At 46.1% G+C, this 18,298-nt stretch overlaps 1 protein-coding gene and 1 non-coding gene across 3 annotated transcripts in view; one reads left to right on the top strand and one right to left on the bottom strand.

Moving 5' to 3' along the window:
• Tceanc2 (transcription elongation factor A N-terminal and central domain containing 2) overlaps nt 1–18,298 on the top strand; it is a 39,624-nt gene that overhangs the window by 18,885 nt on the left and 2,441 nt on the right. For both annotated transcript variants that reach the window (XM_087550200.1, NM_001014260.2), the window contains 1 exon segment: nt 11,331–11,524. In XM_087550200.1, coding sequence (XP_087406326.1) covers nt 11,331–11,524 — 194 coding nt within the window.
• On the bottom strand, nt 720–794 carry Trnaa-agc38 (transfer RNA alanine (anticodon AGC) 38). Its single transcript has one exon. It is a non-coding gene; the product is annotated as a tRNA-Ala (tRNA).

The following is an 18,298-nucleotide window of genomic DNA, read 5'->3' as shown; positions in this document are numbered from 1 at the left end:
GAAACAGCGCCGCAGGCAGCCCTTAGGTGGACTTGACAAGGACCAACTGTGGAAGTGGGTGTGGTCCAGTGCGTCTCCTCTGTCACCAGAGCTGTGTCCTTACCGGCTCTCCTTACTCCTCTTCTCCGTTAACTGTCCTTGTCCCCGTTCCCAGACACCTGTTTCTCTAAGTGTTGGCTGCGCACAGCGCCCTCCTCTGGCCTCTCTAAGTGTTGGCTGCGCACAGCGCCCTCCTCTGGCCTCTCTAAGTGTTGGCTGCGCATAGCGCCCTCCTCTGGCCTCTCGTCCCAGCGGCTTCTCCACACTCACTCCTCTCAGGACACAGTGATTTTGTTCTGTCCAAATCCAATGTCTTGTCTCGGTTCTCATCTTCCCAGACCTGTGATTTGAAACCGTTGATTATTTCCTTTCTCTTGGCATAAGTGACACTGAACTGGCTGCTACGTCTGTATTTTTAACCGGTCTTCCTCCCGGCTCTTATCTCAGATTGTAATTACTTATTTAATGATTTGCCTCTTTATTTCCTATTTGCTGAGCGGTGACTCCATGCCAGCAGGACCGTGCTGCTATATGTACTGCCTCCCACTTCACTGCTACAGAACAGGAGTGCAGACTGTGCTTGTCCAAGAGCAGGAAAGGGCAGGACTGGGCGGGTTCACAATGGCTCTGCGTGCCTTCCATCCCTGTTTCTTTTTTTTTTTTTTTTTTCTTTTTCTTTTTTTCGGAGCTGGGGACCGAACCCAGGGCCTTGTGCTTGCTAGGCAAACGCTCTACCACTGAGCTAAATCCCCAAACTCCCATCCCTGTTTCTTGCTCTCCCCAATAAAGATGCTTCTTCAGGAAGGGCAGCTCAGCCTCTAGCCACCACTCCACCACACTTAGCCATGTGCACGGCTCCAGCCTCCCCAAGGCCTTCACCTAGACTTCCCTGTGCGCCTTCTGGCTCGATCTGTTTGGGAATCTTAGATCCTAGGAAGTTGTCCTCATTAGCATGCCTACGTTTTCCTTAAACTCTTAGTAATCCAACTGGCGAAAAAATAGTCAGAGAAATAGATTCTTATTAAGAATCTATTCAGAGAAGTAGAATTCATGTTTGTAATAGGCTGGTCAGCCATATGTCCTTTTGCCTTTCTTGTTCTTCTTGTTCTTGTTCTTGTTCTTGTTGTTCTTCCTCCTCCTCCTCCTCCTCCTCCTCTTCCTCTTCTCCCCCCCCTCCTCCTCCTCCTCCTCCTCCTTCTTCTTCTTCTTCTTCTTCTTCTTCTTCTTCTTCTTCTTCTTCTTCTTCTTCCTCTCTCTCTCTCTCTCTCTCTCTCTCTCTCTCTCTCTCTCGTAAATTGTGTTCTTTGGTCATTTAATGGTAAGAGTTTATCATTTTGGCTTTTTGAGACAGGGTTTCTATGTGTAACAGCACTGGAGTCCTGTAACGCACTTTGTAGACCAAGGCTGGCCTCAAATCCGCCTGCCTCTGCCTCCCAAATGCTGAAATTAAAGGCGTGGGGCACCACACACAGCCTGCATTTTGAAATCTCTTAATGGAAATGCCCATCTCAGAGACTGTTAGACTACAAATGGGTATTTGGAAGTAAGTTTCTAGGAAACATCTGTTTAGAATCACAAAAGTGAATGAATTCTCTGAGTTAAAGGAAGGACTAAAGGCCAAAGTCTTGGACCTGGAGGAAATTCATAGTAGAAAGAAGGGCAGCTATGGAGAGGCTAAGATTCTGTTGGAGCAGGGAAAGCAGGGCAGAAGGCCATGTGGGCCAGGGACATTGGAAATGAGTGACTCTGAAGTGGTCAGGGCAGCTGAGGGCCAGCTACAAAAAGGCCTTTGAGCCTTGCAGTTACTGGGCCTCTGCGAGAAGATTCCTTTGTCATAGAACCAGTGGGCAAGGGGCACTGAGCAAACCGAAGATGAGGATGAAGGCCGGCAAGCAGGCAATGCCCACCTGCAGTTCTGCACCTGAGAGTCCAGGGAAAGGGCTCTGTCTGCTCTAGTGACCTGATTTCACAGATGCCTGGCTCCTTTAACTCACGATTGGTTAACTGCAATAAATAGCTACTCATATTTATAAAGTGCTGTCACATCCATGACCCTTTTGACCCATGTAACAGTCCTGTAAAGTCATTATAATTATTTTCTCCATTTTGAAAATGGGAAAATTGAAGCCTTGAGGGTTTAAAGTAACTTGCTCCAAGTCAGACAGCCAGATGATGAGCAACTGTACCAAGATGTTCTTTACTGTGTCCTCTACTTCCGACACCTGAGAGTCTGCAAAGCTGAAGGGAAGGTGTTGGCAGGGTCAGATGCCTTCTGAAGGCTCCTTATAAAGCTACCTGTGCTCCTTAGCTTGCAGTCCCCTTTCTTCATCTTCAAATGAGTGACTTAGAACTCTCCTCACGTCCAGGGTCTCTCTGACCATCCTTCTGCATCTTCCACACAGACAGCTTCTCCCAATTCGAGGGGCTCATGTGACACAGAGGTGATGCTGCAGTCACAGAGGCAATGCGGGCGCCTCTTGGGCATCACTTCCTTACCGTCATCCTCACTCACACTCACAGTTTCAGGCTTCTGTATTCTTGTTCCTTTCTTACACTAGTCTTATCTCCTGTAATTATCAAGACTCGGGGGAAACACTGCCTCTTTTGTGGTGTTCCCTGGTTAGTTGACTTGACTTATTTGTTCTTTGGGGTCTTTGGAGACCCTCTTTAGTAATCTTCTAGGGCCCATAAATAGTATGAGCCAGTGTCTTAGTCCCACCTGGAGACCCGTAGTTCAGGGCTCTGTCTCGCTCAGCATTCTGGCCAGTGCCCAGCCTGGGCCTGTGATACACTTGGTACTTAGTAATGTTTGTTAGATGAGCAAAGCGCTGCTTCCTGTGGGGAATTTGTCTTAACAATGTGTTAGGATGTAGAAACCCTTAACCTTAAACCCAGGGGACCTGACCCAGGTCATAAGACCAGCAGTGACACTGTTTACTTTAAAATATAAACTTCATGGAGCAAATAATGACTTTTTGCAGATCATTAACTTCCTTGATGTAGCTACTGACCAACTTGTAACCTTGGGGAAAGGTCATGAAACCTCATTCTTCTTTTCATTGAAATCAGAGAAGGTAGGACTGTTTGATCACCAGAGATGATAGAGTAGACGCTGGGCTGCTTACGTACACCCTTGCCCACCAGCCCTGCTTTCTACTCTGCTTCCTATGTTACTTAGCCCTCAGCACCTCAGGTTCCCAACCTGTAAGACAGGGACTTGTTGCATCTTCTACAGGTTGTCCTGGGCTTGCCGGAGTTAAGTTAGATTCTGTGTTGGTCAGATCTCTGTTGCCATGACAATACCTAAGAATACCAGTTCAAAGGAGAAGAGATCGGTGTTGACCAGGGTCAGGGTATCAGTCATGTTCACTTGACTCCATTGCTCCGCAGCCATGGTGAAACAGAGAACATGATGGCTGTGTTCTGTCTCCTCACCTCGTGCTGCTCCTCTCACTCGGTGAGAAAGCAGAGACAAGGAGGAACATATTCCCTTCAAAGGTGCATCACCATGATCTTCCAGTTAGTCCCTCTCTCTAAAGTTTCCACCGTTTCCCAGCAGGCCACAGCAGGAGAGCCGGCCTTCAGTGCATGAACAATGGGAAACATTTGGCTGCACCAAAGAAACCTGTACAGTGCTGAGAAACACCTGAAAATAGTTTCTTACTACCTTAATACTCCCTCTGTGTTCAGATGTGTTCAGCCCACATTTGTCTAGAAACTAGGCCCTCAAGCTCTCTCTGCCTCAGACCAACCAGATTGCCCTTCTCCATCTCTTGTGATTCTTCTTGAGATCCTTGCCTCTTGTCAACAAGTGTCGTAACCCTTCCCTCACCGGGCTTCTAGCCCTGCTCTTCCTCAGTTGCCTCCCTAGACTGGTACCTGCTGGTCCTCGTCTGTACTGCCCTGAGCATTCGCCTTCGTGGGAGCTCTATGGGAGATGCCAGCCCCCGAAGGCTAAAAGCAGGAACTCCATTGCCCTGACATGATTGTCAAGCCTTCTGGCCTTTAGCTGTTTCTCAGGGCTGTCCTTTTCTAGTTGGGGATTTTTTTTTGGGGGGGGGTTCTTTTTTTCGGAGCTGGGGACCGAACCCAGGGCCTTGTGCTTCCTAGGCAAGCGCTCTACCACTGAGCTAAATCCCCAACCCCTAGTTTAAGAGGGTGCACTGCAGTGGTAGAGCGCTTACCTAGGAAGCGCAAGGCCCTGGGTTCGGTCCCCAGCTCTGAAAAAAAAGAACCAAAAAAAAAAAAAAAAAGAGGGTGCACTGCATTATCTCAGTGACACCTCAGTGATCTCTGTGCCAGGCACTCGTGGGACAGCATAGGCTGTGAGAGTCACGGTGTGTTACAAATCCTGCTCTCAGGACTCCCTCCCTCGCTGGGAAACCTTGGCAAGTAACTGTACTGAGCTCCAGCTTACCATTTATAAAAGGACACATTAGAGCTGTTTAATTTATTGTTAAGTAAATGGACTGATCAGAACAGAGCCTGGTGAGGTGGGTAGGAGAGCCTCTGAGGTGGGGGAGGCAGAGTCAACAGTGTTACCTCCTCAGCGCCTTTGAACCTCCCTGTTACAGCAGAGCTTTTGCAGGTGTGTGCTTTCCTCAGTCACCTGCATCTGTATCTGAGTGTTAGCACAGAACTCATTTGAAAGCCAAGTGTACGGTTTAAAGCGGACTGTTTGAGCCAGGTGCAGTGGCATACACCTTAGTCCTAGCACTCAGGAGACAGAAGCAGGTTGGAGCATAAGTTTGAGGGCAACCTGGTCTACATCGTACATTCCAAGACAGCTAGGGCCACACAAAGAAACCCTGTTTCAAACAACAACAAACACACAACTAACAAAAATAGTTTGACTCAATTCTGCACACATCTCTTTTGTGACAGCCTTGTGCTGAGGACTGGGAATGATACTACTCAGAGTAAGCTTCTGACCACTTAGAACAGAGAGTTTGTGTTTAATTATTCTAGGCAGGGCTGGGGATGTAAGTCTGTGGTAGAACATTTGCCCAGAAAGTGCGAGGACCCTAGTTTGATCTCTAACACAACAGCAACAACAACAAATATTCCAGGTAGAAGGAGCTGTGTGTGCTAAGACTCAGAAATGTGACAAGGCCAGATAGCATGACCCAAAGCAGACATACAATTTTAATTTCTGTGGAAGAGTTGGGACAGCAGAGGGTGACACAGGCAGGGGAGGGTCTAGTCCAGAGTGGCCCCAGATATCCAGAGCGTTCATGCTACCCTTCCCCCTTTTCTCAGTGTCTTTCTCTCCCTCTCACTAGGCAAGTGTTTACCTCTGAGCCACACCCCATCCTCATCCAGTTACCTTAAAACAGCAGTCTGGCTTCAGTGTAGAAGATAAATCAGAAAGGACCAGCTCAGGGACAGAAATGGCCCAGGTTCTTACACATGCTGAACAAGTGGTCCTCCACTGAGCCACATCACCAGCCCTGCCCAGAATATTTAAATACCTGCTCTCCTCCTAATTGCAAGCATGTAACTGTTTGAATAGACCCAGGGAGAGGTCGGGGCAGGAGGAGCGGGGAGGTAGATGGAGGAAGGGGAAGGGTGGTAAGAAGTGTTACAGTGTGGACCTGTGTCTTAGAGCGAGAGAACAGGAGAACTACTGTGTGACAGCAATGTTGAGTTTGGGGTACCTCAGAATGAGGAGGTGTCCTGGAAGATACTGAAGATGTGGCCCCACACCCAGGGGAACCTTCAGCTAAAGATACATATTTGGAGGATACCTGCTTTCTGGCAGAGGTTGGACCACAGGAGTAAGATTACCTAGGAGAGATGGGTAGAGAAAGAAGCTGGGGACAGTGTCCTGGCTAGGGTCCTCAAGTAATTAAGGGCGAGTCAAAGACGGTGCAGGCAGCAGACCCTAGATGTAACAGATAGTATCCAAGGATTGGAAGGAAGTCTTTCAGAAGGAAGAAGGCCACGAGTCTGGTGCCACAGAGGCTAAGTAGTGGCAGGACAGAGAAGGCCCCTGGATTTTACACAAAAGACTACATCTTTTTCCCCTCATACCTGGAGACCAGTGTGCCTTAGGAGAGCAGAAGATACCGTGAGGACCATGTGGTGGGACAGGCCCGCTCTACACACTGTGCTGTGAAGGCAGTTTGTTCAGCCTCTCGGTGTGTGAGTTGAACTACGAGACAGAGGCCTGCTGCTCGGAAGACACCTCTGGTAATAATTTTGTTGTAAATCCTTTAAGACTTTTTTTTCTCTGTGTGTAAACAAATATGGTGTTTACATGTATCTACATATGTAATTTTTAAAATAAATATTGGCTCACACTGAACATACTCTTCTGCTGTTTTAACTTTACTTAAGAAGTGATTATCTTTCTATGGTTCTCCGTGTAGAGCTATCTGAGTATTTGCATTTTGTGTTTGTTTGTTTCTAGTTTTTCTATAGTGTGAATTTTTTTTTTTTTTTTTTTTTTTTTTTTGAGATCGGGTCTTACTGTGTACCCAGCCAGCCTCCACCTCTGAATGCTGAGTTACAGGTGTGTGCTGGTGTGTGCAGCTTCCTTATTCCAGCTGGTAGGACTGTGTGCTTGTCACCATTGGAATGGACCCTTGATGGGAAGCTCATAGATTGTCCCTAGCTTTGACCCATTTCAGACAGCACTTAGGGGAATGTTTCTATTCATGTGCTTTCTTTGCACATGGTGAGTGAAAGCTGACCTCTGGCTTGTCTGTCACTTTTCACCTCTGTCCCCAGGGCTGGCCATAAAGCAGAGTCTCTGTGGCTTTCACAGTGCCTTCGGTTAAGGTACCTGAATATTACAATGTTGTCTTTCTCTTTGTATTCTTATCTATTTCTTGTTTTGGTGCGGGAAACTACATCATAGCCTGGAAAATTCTCAGCACGTGTACTCGCCCTGAGTCCACACTTAGCCACATCTTTGTGTTTTTAGTATTTACAACACTGAGTGACAGCATAAAGAACGGTCTGTGAGTTAATAGTCCCAAGGACGTGAGACTAGCTCTAGAAAGGAGAGTGTGGTAGGGGCGGACCTGCTTCTAGGTCATGTGTGCTTCAGAAGCGCTGTCCTGAGCGTTTGTTGGCTGGAAAACACCTTCAGATGTGTCTAGTGAGCGCGGCGCTCGTCTCCTGGTGGAAGACAGATGAGAACCTTCATAAACAAGTTAGACTGGAGGTCGTGCTCACCGCTGTGCACCGGTATCTCCTCATCGCACAGAGCCCTTTAAGAGTGACGATAGTTCCTTTCGAGCCCTGCATGACTAGCGTCTGGCCTAGAACTTTGTACAAATGGCCTTTGGGCAAGTGTGCAGAGAAGAGTGAGTCAAGCAGTTTAGAGCTGTGCATTTGGCTTACCTGGGGAGATGGTCTGATTGTTGCTCAATTTGAAATCCCTGCTTCCCTTCGTTCAGTAACTCTCCTAGTACATGTTAAATCTCCCTCTCAGATGGGATCTCCCCGTTACCTAAGCCGACCTCAAGCTTGGTGGGCTTAAGCAATCAATCGTCCATCCTGCCTCAGCCTCCTGCAGGCCTGTGCCACCACACCCAGCTTCGTACCAGAGTCTTAAATACGTGTGTTTCTGGGCCTTACTTTTATTTCCTAGATCCATCCATTTGTCTTACTGTTGGTCTGTGCAGCTTTAAGTAATGTTGCTTTATGATGCTTTCTGATACTTTGGAAAGCATCTGTAGTAGATTAACCCTTTGGGTAAAAAGCAGGATTTAGGCTCTCGTGCAACAGAGTTCCAAAGTTAGTCTAGAAATAGCTGTGCTCTAATAAAAGCCACTTACTGTAGTTTTTCTTTCTTTTTTTCTTTCTTTTGTGTGTGGGAGTGGGGGTGGGGTGGGGGGAGTGTTTGTTTTTGAGACAAGGTTTATCTGTGCAGTCCTGAATGTCATGGAACTCATTTCATAAAGCAGACCCAACTGCCTCTGTCTCCCAAGTTCTGAGATTAAAGGTGTGTACCACCAGCTGTGATTTTTTTTTAAATTGAGCTCCTGTTAAATATACATACTCATACTCCTCCTCCTTCTCATCCTCCTCTCTCTTCTCCTCCCTCCTCCTCTCTCTCCTCCTCCTCCTCCTCCCTCTCTCTCCTCCTCCTCCCCTTCTTTTTAAATAAGGTCTCATGTAGCACAGGCTGTTCTCAAACTTGAGATGTAACCAAGGATATGAGCTTTTGGTGTCCTGCCATCAATCCTGAGTATTAACCTCACAACCTCCCATTGCCATCCACAGTTTGCAAATCAGTTTCTCTGCTGGAGTTTGTGTCTCTTTCCAGCCTTCCATGTGATATATTCCACTTTACTCAGGTCATCTCTTACATGCTTTAGTCAAATACCTTCAGCTGTCCCTGTGGGTCTCAGCCAGCCTGCTCTTGCTCCTGTGCTCACTCATGGAGACCTGAAGAAGAGGCTCTATGAGCAAGAGTTGACTGGCAGATAAGTACGGCATACACTAGTGATCATTAGGATCATAAGGTGTAGGGTGGGGTGCCAGTAAAGCCATGGTAACTAAGGAAGACTTCCTGGAGGAGGGGTCCTGAATGAGTCTTAAAAGCTGAAAGCTAGCCAGCTGAAGAGGGATGAGAGCATTCCAGGCAGCAGAAATGCTTATACGGATGTGTGCTCCAAAGTAAACAGACTAGAAAATTTATTCAAGCATTTTAGGAGCTTACAAGCAGCTGGTGTAGGATGACCGGAAGACAGTAGCTAGAAATGAAGCTAGAGAGTGGTGGGAAGGGTGGCAGATTGTGAAGGGACCCCTGAAAAAGAGTTTGGCTGTAGGGCTTAAGGGTTTAAATAAAAGAGTGAAGTAATCAAACTTATGTTTTAGGGGGGGGGGAAATTCTTTAAAAGAGAAAATACAGGGTAGAGAGATAGCTCAGAAAATACAGGCTCTTGTCACCAAGCCTACTCTGAGACCCACATGGTGGAGGGAGAGAACCAACTCCCACAGGTTGTCCTCAGACCTCCGGATGTGCGCCATGGTATGCAAACAGAAGACCCTACACCCACACAAACACATCAGCAAATAGATACACTAAGCACAATAAATAATCATCAAAGAATTAAGAAGACAAATGAGGAGACTTGGCACCGTGGGTAGTGTCTCTGTGGGTAGTGTCCCTCAAGGTAGTGTCAGTCTCACAGAAGAAATACTAAGGAGCAGCCCAGTTTGCCCTAGCTGCTGTGATGGACAAGGCTAGGGGCTCCTGAGCTCAGCAGACACCACAGCTCCAGTACACGGCATCAGGGTTCATTTCTGCAATACCTACATAGTTTTGTAGTCAGTCAAAATATGGTTTTCATGCATGACCAAATTAACAACTCCCTGGTATAATTGAATACTTAGTGCATATCCATACTCTTGTTTATTTCAAAATACCCTTTATGTGGCTCTGTCCAGGATTCAGATCACACATCCGCTTGGTAACCAGGACTCAGAGTCTGAAGCTCTCCTTTTGTGAACAGTGCCATGGGCTTGAAGCGACCCTGTTGGTTGTCTTACAGAATGTCCATGTTCTGAATGAGTTTGCTTCTTCCTCTCGAACAGGTTCCCTAGAGCCAGGGAGTTAGCTTTGAATGGCAGGTGGATTGCAGCTCCTATTTCTCTCTGAGGGAGGCGAGGAGAACTAGTCATAGGCAGAGCTGTCAGGTCGTTTGTCTCAGTCCCTCTCATAGGGGTCCATCTCAGGATACAGGCGATGGCAGTACACCCCACCAAGTCCCCGTCAGCATTTCCTTGTACCAGTAGTTGCTTTCTGACTGCATCGTTTATCAGGGCCTACAAATGTTTTCTGCGAATCCATTCATACTAGTTGAATAAAAAAATGTTCTTTTAGGGTCTGGTTGGGATGGGGATGGGGGTGGTGGCTTGATTGGTGAAGCGTTTCTATGCAAGCATGAAGAAGATCTATGCCTCAGTCACCAGAACTCACACAGCCAGGTGAGGGCAGAGACAGGAGGATTTCCCAGGACTTGTTGGATAGACAGGCTTACTGAAGCAGTCAGCTTAATAGATCCTGTCTCCAAAAATAAGGAGACAGGGACTGGAGAGAAGGTTCAGTGCAAAGAGGACCTCTCCTTGCAGGGAGCTGAGTTTGGTTCCCAGTACCCACAGGGTAGCTCACAGCCTCTAACTCCTGTTCCAAAGACTCTAATTTCTTCTCCTGACCTTCATGTGTACACATGGTACACATAGACACATATGAACATAACAAACTCTCAAACATGTAACAAATATATTAATTAATAATGATAAAATGGAGACACAATTGAGGAGGTATCCTGACATCAACCTCTAGCCTTCGTGCACACTCACACAATCAGCTACCTACAGAAACATGCGTACAACACCCACACCCACCAAGAATATTCTTTCAATAAATAGGACTAATTTTTTTACTTAAAATATATTAAGATTCCAAAAAAGATAAATGTTTAATTCATTCTCTCTTACTGCAATTCTGGAGCCTTCCCCTTTTGTTGTTGTTTGAGACAGGGAATCACAAATCTTGACTGGCCTGAAGCTCCCTATTATAGACCAGGCTGGCCTTGAACTCATCAAGATCTGCTGCCTTGGTCTCTGCCTCCTGGGTGCTGGGACTAAAAGTGTGGGCCACCATGCTTGCCTCCTTTGCTCCTTCTGAGTTTACTTTCTGACCTCTACATTGGCCAATTCAGTCCCGGGGGGTTGTCTCATTTCACTCCCATGAAATGGACCTTGCTTGCACAGACGTCTGCATCTTCGAATGTATGGGTGCTCCTCAGGGCCACACAGCAGTATGTCGAGCCCTGTACAAACCTCAGTTGTTCCATTTTATCAATGAAGACTCAAGAGCCAGATGGAGTGGTGGAAACCTGCCTGAGCAGGCAGAGAAAGCACTCAGCTGACCTTCCTCCTCAGCCAGCATCCCAGAAGGAATCCCTCTCTCATGCCCGGTTCACAAAATCTCTTCAGACCGATGTCCTTCCCTTCTACTCCTGTGCGTCTCTATCCATCCTCCTGACTCCCTCTTACTTCCATTTTTTTCTTAACAGTCCTCTGTTCACTTCCTGTCAACTGGTCTCCGCCTCTTGACCCATGGTTGACTTTATTTAATCCTGTTTACAATATTAAAGCAGAAAGCTCTTGGATTAAAGGTGTGTGCTAAGGCTGAGCCACACCTCAACTAAAAACAGGTTTTCTAGTAAATAACACAGTCTCGGGGTCAGAGTGTGATCGAGGATCCTGCAACACTGTATTTTCCAGAAGACAGAACTGCATTTTCTTTTGATTCTCTCCTGTTCCAGGTCATGCTGTGAACAAGGTGCGCAGGCACTCGGACCCAGAGGTGGCGGGCCTTGCCAAAGAAGTTTACACTGAGTGGAAAACTTTCATTGAAAACCATCTGGACAGACCCTCTATTGAAGTCCACAGTGATCCAAAAACTGAGTCATTTAGAAAAAATGCCCAGAAATTACTTTCAGAAGCCCTGGAATTGAAGGTAAGGTCCTGCTTGAACTGTGGCTGAGGGGGCTCCTAACTGAATGAGCCTGTGTTCCCAGGATGGGCTCTGGCCATCACCAGGCCCAGTCTGTGATAATCCTCAGGACTGGAGATGTCTCGGCAGTTAAGGGTACCACTTGATGCTCTTGCAGTGGACCCAAGTTTGGTTCCCAGCACCCTACTGGGTATCTCAGAACCACCACAGCTCCAGGGCCCTGACTCCCTCTTCTGGCCTTCTAGGCACTCACAATGCACAGGCACATACATACCCATAGCCACACATGCACATACATAAACTCATAGGTTATTAAGGATTCTGGATTTATAAGCATTTGGGGAAACAGTGTTGCATGTTGGCTTTCGAACTACCAAGAACCAGGCTCCAGTTCAGGTCTCTGTTGTGTACCTCAGGGACATTCCTCAACATTGCTGACGCCCATGTTTACCTGTGAAAGGAGACTCAGAATCCCATCACCTAAGTTCCTGAGAAACTTAAATGAACAGTTTATATAAGAACATAGTCAGTTGTGCACTGGGAGGCAGAGGCATGAAGATCTCTTTGAGTTTGAGGCCAGCCTGGTCTACAGAGCAAATTCCAGGATAACCAAGGCTACACAGAGAAACACTGTCTCAAAACAAAAAGTCATTTAATGAATCTTGGTTTCTTTCCATTTCAATTCTTTTTCCTCCCATTGAAATAAAAATTTTGAAATGTTGTAAAATATCAGTGGCAATAAAAAAGACTGTTGCCTCATTATTTGTCAAGACCTGTACCTTCAGATCCATGACATAGAATCAATGCCATAGGCATATTCCCTGTAACCTGGCAACTAGAAGCCCAGGTGATTAGTTTGGCATATATGTACTGGACAAAATTTTGTTCATTATTAATAATATTAATCATGAACCAGATGTGGATGGACACACCTTTGATTCCAGCACTGGGGAAGTAAAGGCACATGCAGATCTGTAGGTTCAAAGCCAGCCTGGGGTACATAGTGAGTTCCAGGTCAGCTTGGACTACATAGGGAGACTGTCTCAAAAAATAAAGAAGCTAGTGTCATGAAAACACAACATTTTTTTTATCCATATTTTTCCTGTTGTAATTTCTCCTTATTGAAATATCCTTAAAGAATAACTTGCAAACATAGGTGTTTGGGGCTGGCAAGGTGGCTCCCTGGGCGAAAGCACTGGCCATGCAAGCCTGGCACCTTGATCCCAGAAACATCCAGAGGGGGAAGGAGAGAACTGGCCCCCAAGGTTGTTCCCTGACCTTGGCATCCAAGTGAACCACGAGTGCACACACACGTTATGCACGCCCCCTCCATGAAGAAATGACAACAAAACCTTTAAAGGAAGGCACTCAGAGCCTAGCTTACACGCCACATCTGCCACTGCACTTCTCTGTCCCAAGTATTTATCCACGGAAGAAAGCAAACGGACACACAGTGTATTGTTTACACTTTTAAAGAAAGACGTGGGCTTTCTTTTAAATGAAAACTTAAAATACCAAATGAAAAAGATACAGAGAGGGGAAAAAACAGTCACCATTGAACCTGCCACCTAGAGATAATGTTGCTAACATTTTGGTGTGTTTTCTTTTATGGTGAATTATTACAGTTTTTTTAATGAAATGTCAGACAAGCTGTGGTTAGCCAAGATTTATTTAGGGCAAATTATTTGCCAAATGTCCCATAAGATATTTTTATTGATTATTTAAATCACATCCCAGAAAATTGACATAATTATTTATATTTGTGTTGTCCCATGAACCTTGCTCAGTCTCAATTACTGTCACCCTCTATGTCTTGCTCTATGCATCTTTATTCTCGTGTCTGTGAGCTTTACTGTCTGTCCGATGGGCAGAGACTCACTAGGCTGTAAAATAACTTTTCCTAGTGGAAACTTTGATGTGAATAATGACAACAGAAAGTGTGAAATGTAAGTCATTTTCTAGAGTATCGATTAGCCAACAGACTTGATATTTTAAATAAAGCTTATTTTTTAAATAAACCCGGATTACTGCCGAAACATACAGTGCGGTCTATAATACGTAGTTAATGTGGTGGTAAATACCAGTTCCCTGTGGTATCTTTTTACGTAAATGATAATAACGAAGCCATGCTTGTAAGGATTAATGAGCAGTTTGCCTGCTATATTAAACTCCATAATAATTATCCTTTTAGTTTATCCATTAATTATCCTTTAAATGGCACATCAAGTGGTAAGCGTTCAAGTGTTGCAGAGCGAAGTTTAAAAAGTGATACATTCGTTAGTGCTTTCCACCGTAATTGGAAAGAATGTCAGGTTCAGTACAGCTGAATGGGTTTGTTGCCAAGGAGTAAATTTCAAAAATCTGAAGTATGCAACTTACTCAAAAAAGGATGCCTCTTCTTCGCTCAAAAAAGAAAAACAAACACCCTGTCTGCCTTGCATAAGCAGCTTTGATGGTTGTTCTGTTGGTTTGGTATGTCCAAAAGATTATCACAAGTCCTTTACGTAGTTACATAGGCTAACCTCCGCACCCGCCATTTCCTCATTGCCGTCAGTCCGTGACCCACCTAATCCTGATCGCATCTACCTCAGACATCAGGGCTTTGTAAGCGTGCCTCTCCACGCAGTAGTAAACCTAACTTCCCGGCCCAGTGACAAACTTTTTCCACTTATCCTAGCATGTGTTTTTGCAAATCCCAAGTCTCTCGTGTATCTGTTTCGGCTCATGCTTCAACGGTGGAAGTCATGTGTGACAAATGCACACCCCATAGGTTCTCTCTCTATCACGCTGCAGATTTGCTTTCCATGTTCATGGATTCCTTCCTTGTTCCTGGAATAATGGACCAGATGAATACGGTGCTGTTGCCGAAGCCCGGGCCCCATTCCCTTTCCCCTCTCCCTTCCAGGTTCTTTGTTCTTCCCTATCCTTTAATCTCTCCTCACATGAGCACCCCTGAGTGTCATTCTCTTACTTCCCTTTCCTCATTATCCACGCTCCTTCCTACCTCACGCACGGCCTGGGATCATTTTCCTATTATGTCATTTAAAAAAATGAGCCTGATTCTAAAGTGAGCCATATCATTAAGAGTTGGGACACTGGTTGGTGGCCCGGTTGGTCGCAGACGGTGCTAATGAGGTCCAGCTCAGGGGTATATCTCACGCAGGACTGTTGGCAGGTTTTTTTTTTTTTTCTTTGTTTAATGGAATCACAGATTCAGACTGTGCCCCTGGCTTTGACCAGCTCACTCACAAATTTATCCAGTGGTCAAAAAGAAGTGTGGGGAAGTGTGTACAAATCCATTCGTGCTAAAGCTTGCCCCCAGTGAGTATATAGTTCAGCAAATATGGGATCTGCTAGGTGCCGGGGTGGGGGTGGGGGTGGGGGTGGGGGTGTCATACAAGCCTGAAGAATTGCCTCCCTGTCCCTAAAAGCTCCCTGTCCCCCGGCCAGTGCCTGTGAGTGACTAATAGAACTACAGGGCTTGCAGAACGAGTGATCCCTGGGAACAGTTGGTTTGCAAACACGCAGTGTGATCTGGGAATTTGAGGTTTCATGAAAGAGATGTCAGGTGAGCTCCCTGTTATAAGAGGGGTAGAATTTTATGAACTAGAAAACAAAATGGAGCTCTAATTTACATTTTATCTGCTATGGGACTGATACTATTAGAAGTACAGGAGAAGAGGGAGGTGTGTACGGGGAGAAACGATATTCACTCAACAGGTATTTGTCAAGCACAGAAAATTAGGAAGTGAGTCTTGTGTTTGAGGTCAACCCAGAGGTGCTTGCTGTCTGCTGGGGAATAAACACCCTCAGTGTGAGGGTAGCGTCAGGAGAGTTCACGGACATGGTAACTGGTAACTGATGGTGGCTCCATGTCTTGCCAAGCCCACTCCTCTGATACACGGCTTGCTGTGTATACGTTCCCCCAGTTCTAGCCAGTTGGTCCACATTGGACAGCTGACCAATACACGCTCTACCTACAGGCACCAGTAGATAGATAATGGCAGCACATCAGCTTCTCTATCCTGACAAGATTAGGGGGTGACCACACTTGGCTGTATGGCCCCTTGTTTATCGGTGCTAGGTGCCATCTCCTTTCTAGACTGGGATTGGGGTTTGGGGTGTTACAAGGGAGCTCAAGTGGGTAGAGAGTGTGTGGAATGTGGAGAGAGTGATGGAGGCATTCCCTCAGCTGAGGCTCCCTCGTCCTGGATGACTCTAGCTTGTGTCAAGTTGACAAAGAACCAACCAGCAAGAGACCATGATCTCTGTTACAAAAACAGGATCTGGTGACTACACACAGTAACTGCCTCAGGTTTGGGGGGTGTGGGTGGGTGGGGTCTCTTGCTCCCATTCCCATTCAGCAGTTACACCTCACAGAAAAATCCCTTTGTCTTGAGGTCCCAGAGAGACTCTGAATCATTCACCCACCTGTCACCTAAAGCGCCAGGTTAGGACCTGCTGGAATAGGGTCAACATTGAACAGGTTTGCATCAGTCAAAAGTATCTTTCATTTCATGCAGTAAACCTATACAAGAGGGTTTTATATGTGGCACACATATTTCTCTTTATTTCTTTACCCTGACTGGCCTAAATTTAGCAAGGAGCATGAGAACTATTAGATGTTTCTGTTTTCCATCACCCCTGAATAGTATCTGCTGTGCTGCCCCAGGTCTGTGGTTTGTTTTGTTTGCTGATATTTTGACATAATCTTTCCATAGAGCTCAGGCTAGTCTTAACTAGCTTTTCCTGCCTTGGACTCCTAAGAGTTAGGATTTGCACCACTATGCCTGGCTCTCGCTCTCTCTCTCTCTCTCTCTCTCTCTCTCTCTCTAATGGTGGAGGTGATGGTAGTTTTTTTAGACAGGATTTCTCTATGTATCCTTGGCTATCTTGGAACTCACTCTGTAGACCAGGCTGGCCTCAAACTCAGAGATCTGCCTGCATCTGCCTCCTGAGTGCTGGGATTAAAGGTGTGTGTCACCATGATGCCTGGTAACATGCCATGTCTTTCTATGCTGTGAGTGTCCAGAGGTGAAGAGTGGGGTCTTATGCACTGTGCCCCAGATCAGACCTGAGAGAGCAGTGACTATTGAATGGTGTGTGTGTGTGTGTGTGTGTGTGTGTGTGTGTGTGTGTGTGTGTCCAGCTCACTGAATGTCAAAGTTCTCTGATTTTTTTTTATTTTGGTATTTTTACTTCCATTTCCAAGGCTGTGACTTGTATAAACAGAAACATACCCTCTTTCTTTGATAACCTCCCCCCTTTAAAAAGGCTTCCTTGCACATTAAACTAAGTAAATCTTAGCATTTGGTAACTAATGAACTTCACCCCAAGGTAAGAACCTGTCTGGCAAATGCTGCAGGCCCAGGGCCAGGGAGTGGCTGCCATTACAACCTTGCTAAAGTAGTTTGGACACAGGGTTTCTTCAGGACAAGTCCAGTGCCTTCTCCTCAGGGAGCCCTGATGAGCCTGAGGAAGTTGGGTTCCAAAGAACTGTGGCACAAAGTGTGCACCCTCCAGCTGTGGCTGGGAAGCGTGAAGCCCAAGACAGTCGTGTCTGCCAGCCTGAGCCAGTCTGTGGGCCAGCCTGCACCAGTGACTACTCTTGGATCTTCCTCCTCTCTCTTATTCTTACTCTCTTTTGTGAGTCCTTAGGGAAGTTTCTTTTTTTCCTTTTCTTTGGTTTTACCCTGCCTTTCTCTCTCTTTCCAAGTTCTGTTTGTTTGTTTGTTTATATGTATATGCCTGAGTGCATGCATGTGCACCATGTGAGTTCAGAGGCTGGAAACTGGAGCCATGCCCTTTGCAAGAACAGCAAGTGTTCTTAACTGCTGAGCCATCCTTCCAGGCCCATAATACATTTCCATATATTTATTTTGTTTTTGAGACAGGATATCACTATATCGCCCTGGCTGGCTTAGAATTTGCTCTATAGACCAGGCTATCCTCAAACTCAGAGATCTGCCTGTCTCTGTCTCCCAAGTGCTGAAATCAAAGATTTGTGCCACCATGCCTGACCTTATATATTTATGCTTTTATTTGTTTGGTTCGTTTTGATTTTAGACAAGCACATTCTCCTATTTTACCCGGGATGATTTCAAATTTGCAGTCTCCCCAAGGCAGCGTCCTTAACTCGAAGCCCTCCAGCCTCAGCCTCCTGAGTGCTGAGATTAGAGATGTGAACCGTTCCCTACTTGATCTTTGTGTTTTACATAGTACAGTGCATACCTGTGCTGGCTAAAATGCCACCATCACGTTCCCCTACAGGCAAGCTTGTAGAGTATCCTCTTAATTAGCGATTGACGTGGGGGGGGGGGGGGTCCTGTCCACTGTAGGTGGTACCACCTCCGGGGCTTGTCATCCTAGGTGATGTAAGAAAGAAGGCCGTGCCAGCCAGTCAACAGCACTCCTTCATGGTCTGGACATCAGCTTCTGCCTCCAGGTGCCTGACTTCCTTCAATGATGATCGGTGATGTGGAAGGATAGGCCAAATAACCCTCTCCTCCCCAAGTTGCTTTGGTCATGGTGTTTGGACAGCAATAGAAACCCTTACCAAGCCCGGTTTAGTGGCCCACACTAAACCCTAAGAAGGGTTGAAGAGGAAGTGAGAAGTAAAAATTGTCTGGGCTGTGAATATCGCTCAGTGCTCGAGCATATGCCCAGCATGTGTAATGTCCCCAGTTCAGTTTCCAGCACTGGTCAACCAGTAAATAAGTAAATAAGAGAGTTCCTGTTTTGAAGAATTTATTACCAGGGGAACTGCAGTGTATTATG

This window comes from Rattus norvegicus, chromosome 5, assembly GCF_021556685.1.
Source record: "Rattus norvegicus strain SHRSP/BbbUtx chromosome 5, alternate assembly SHRSP_T2T, whole genome shotgun sequence".
Classification (NCBI taxonomy): domain Eukaryota; kingdom Metazoa; phylum Chordata; class Mammalia; order Rodentia; family Muridae; genus Rattus; species Rattus norvegicus.
Note: the sequence above shows the minus strand (reverse complement) of the source record. Positions and strands in the feature narration are given on the sequence as shown.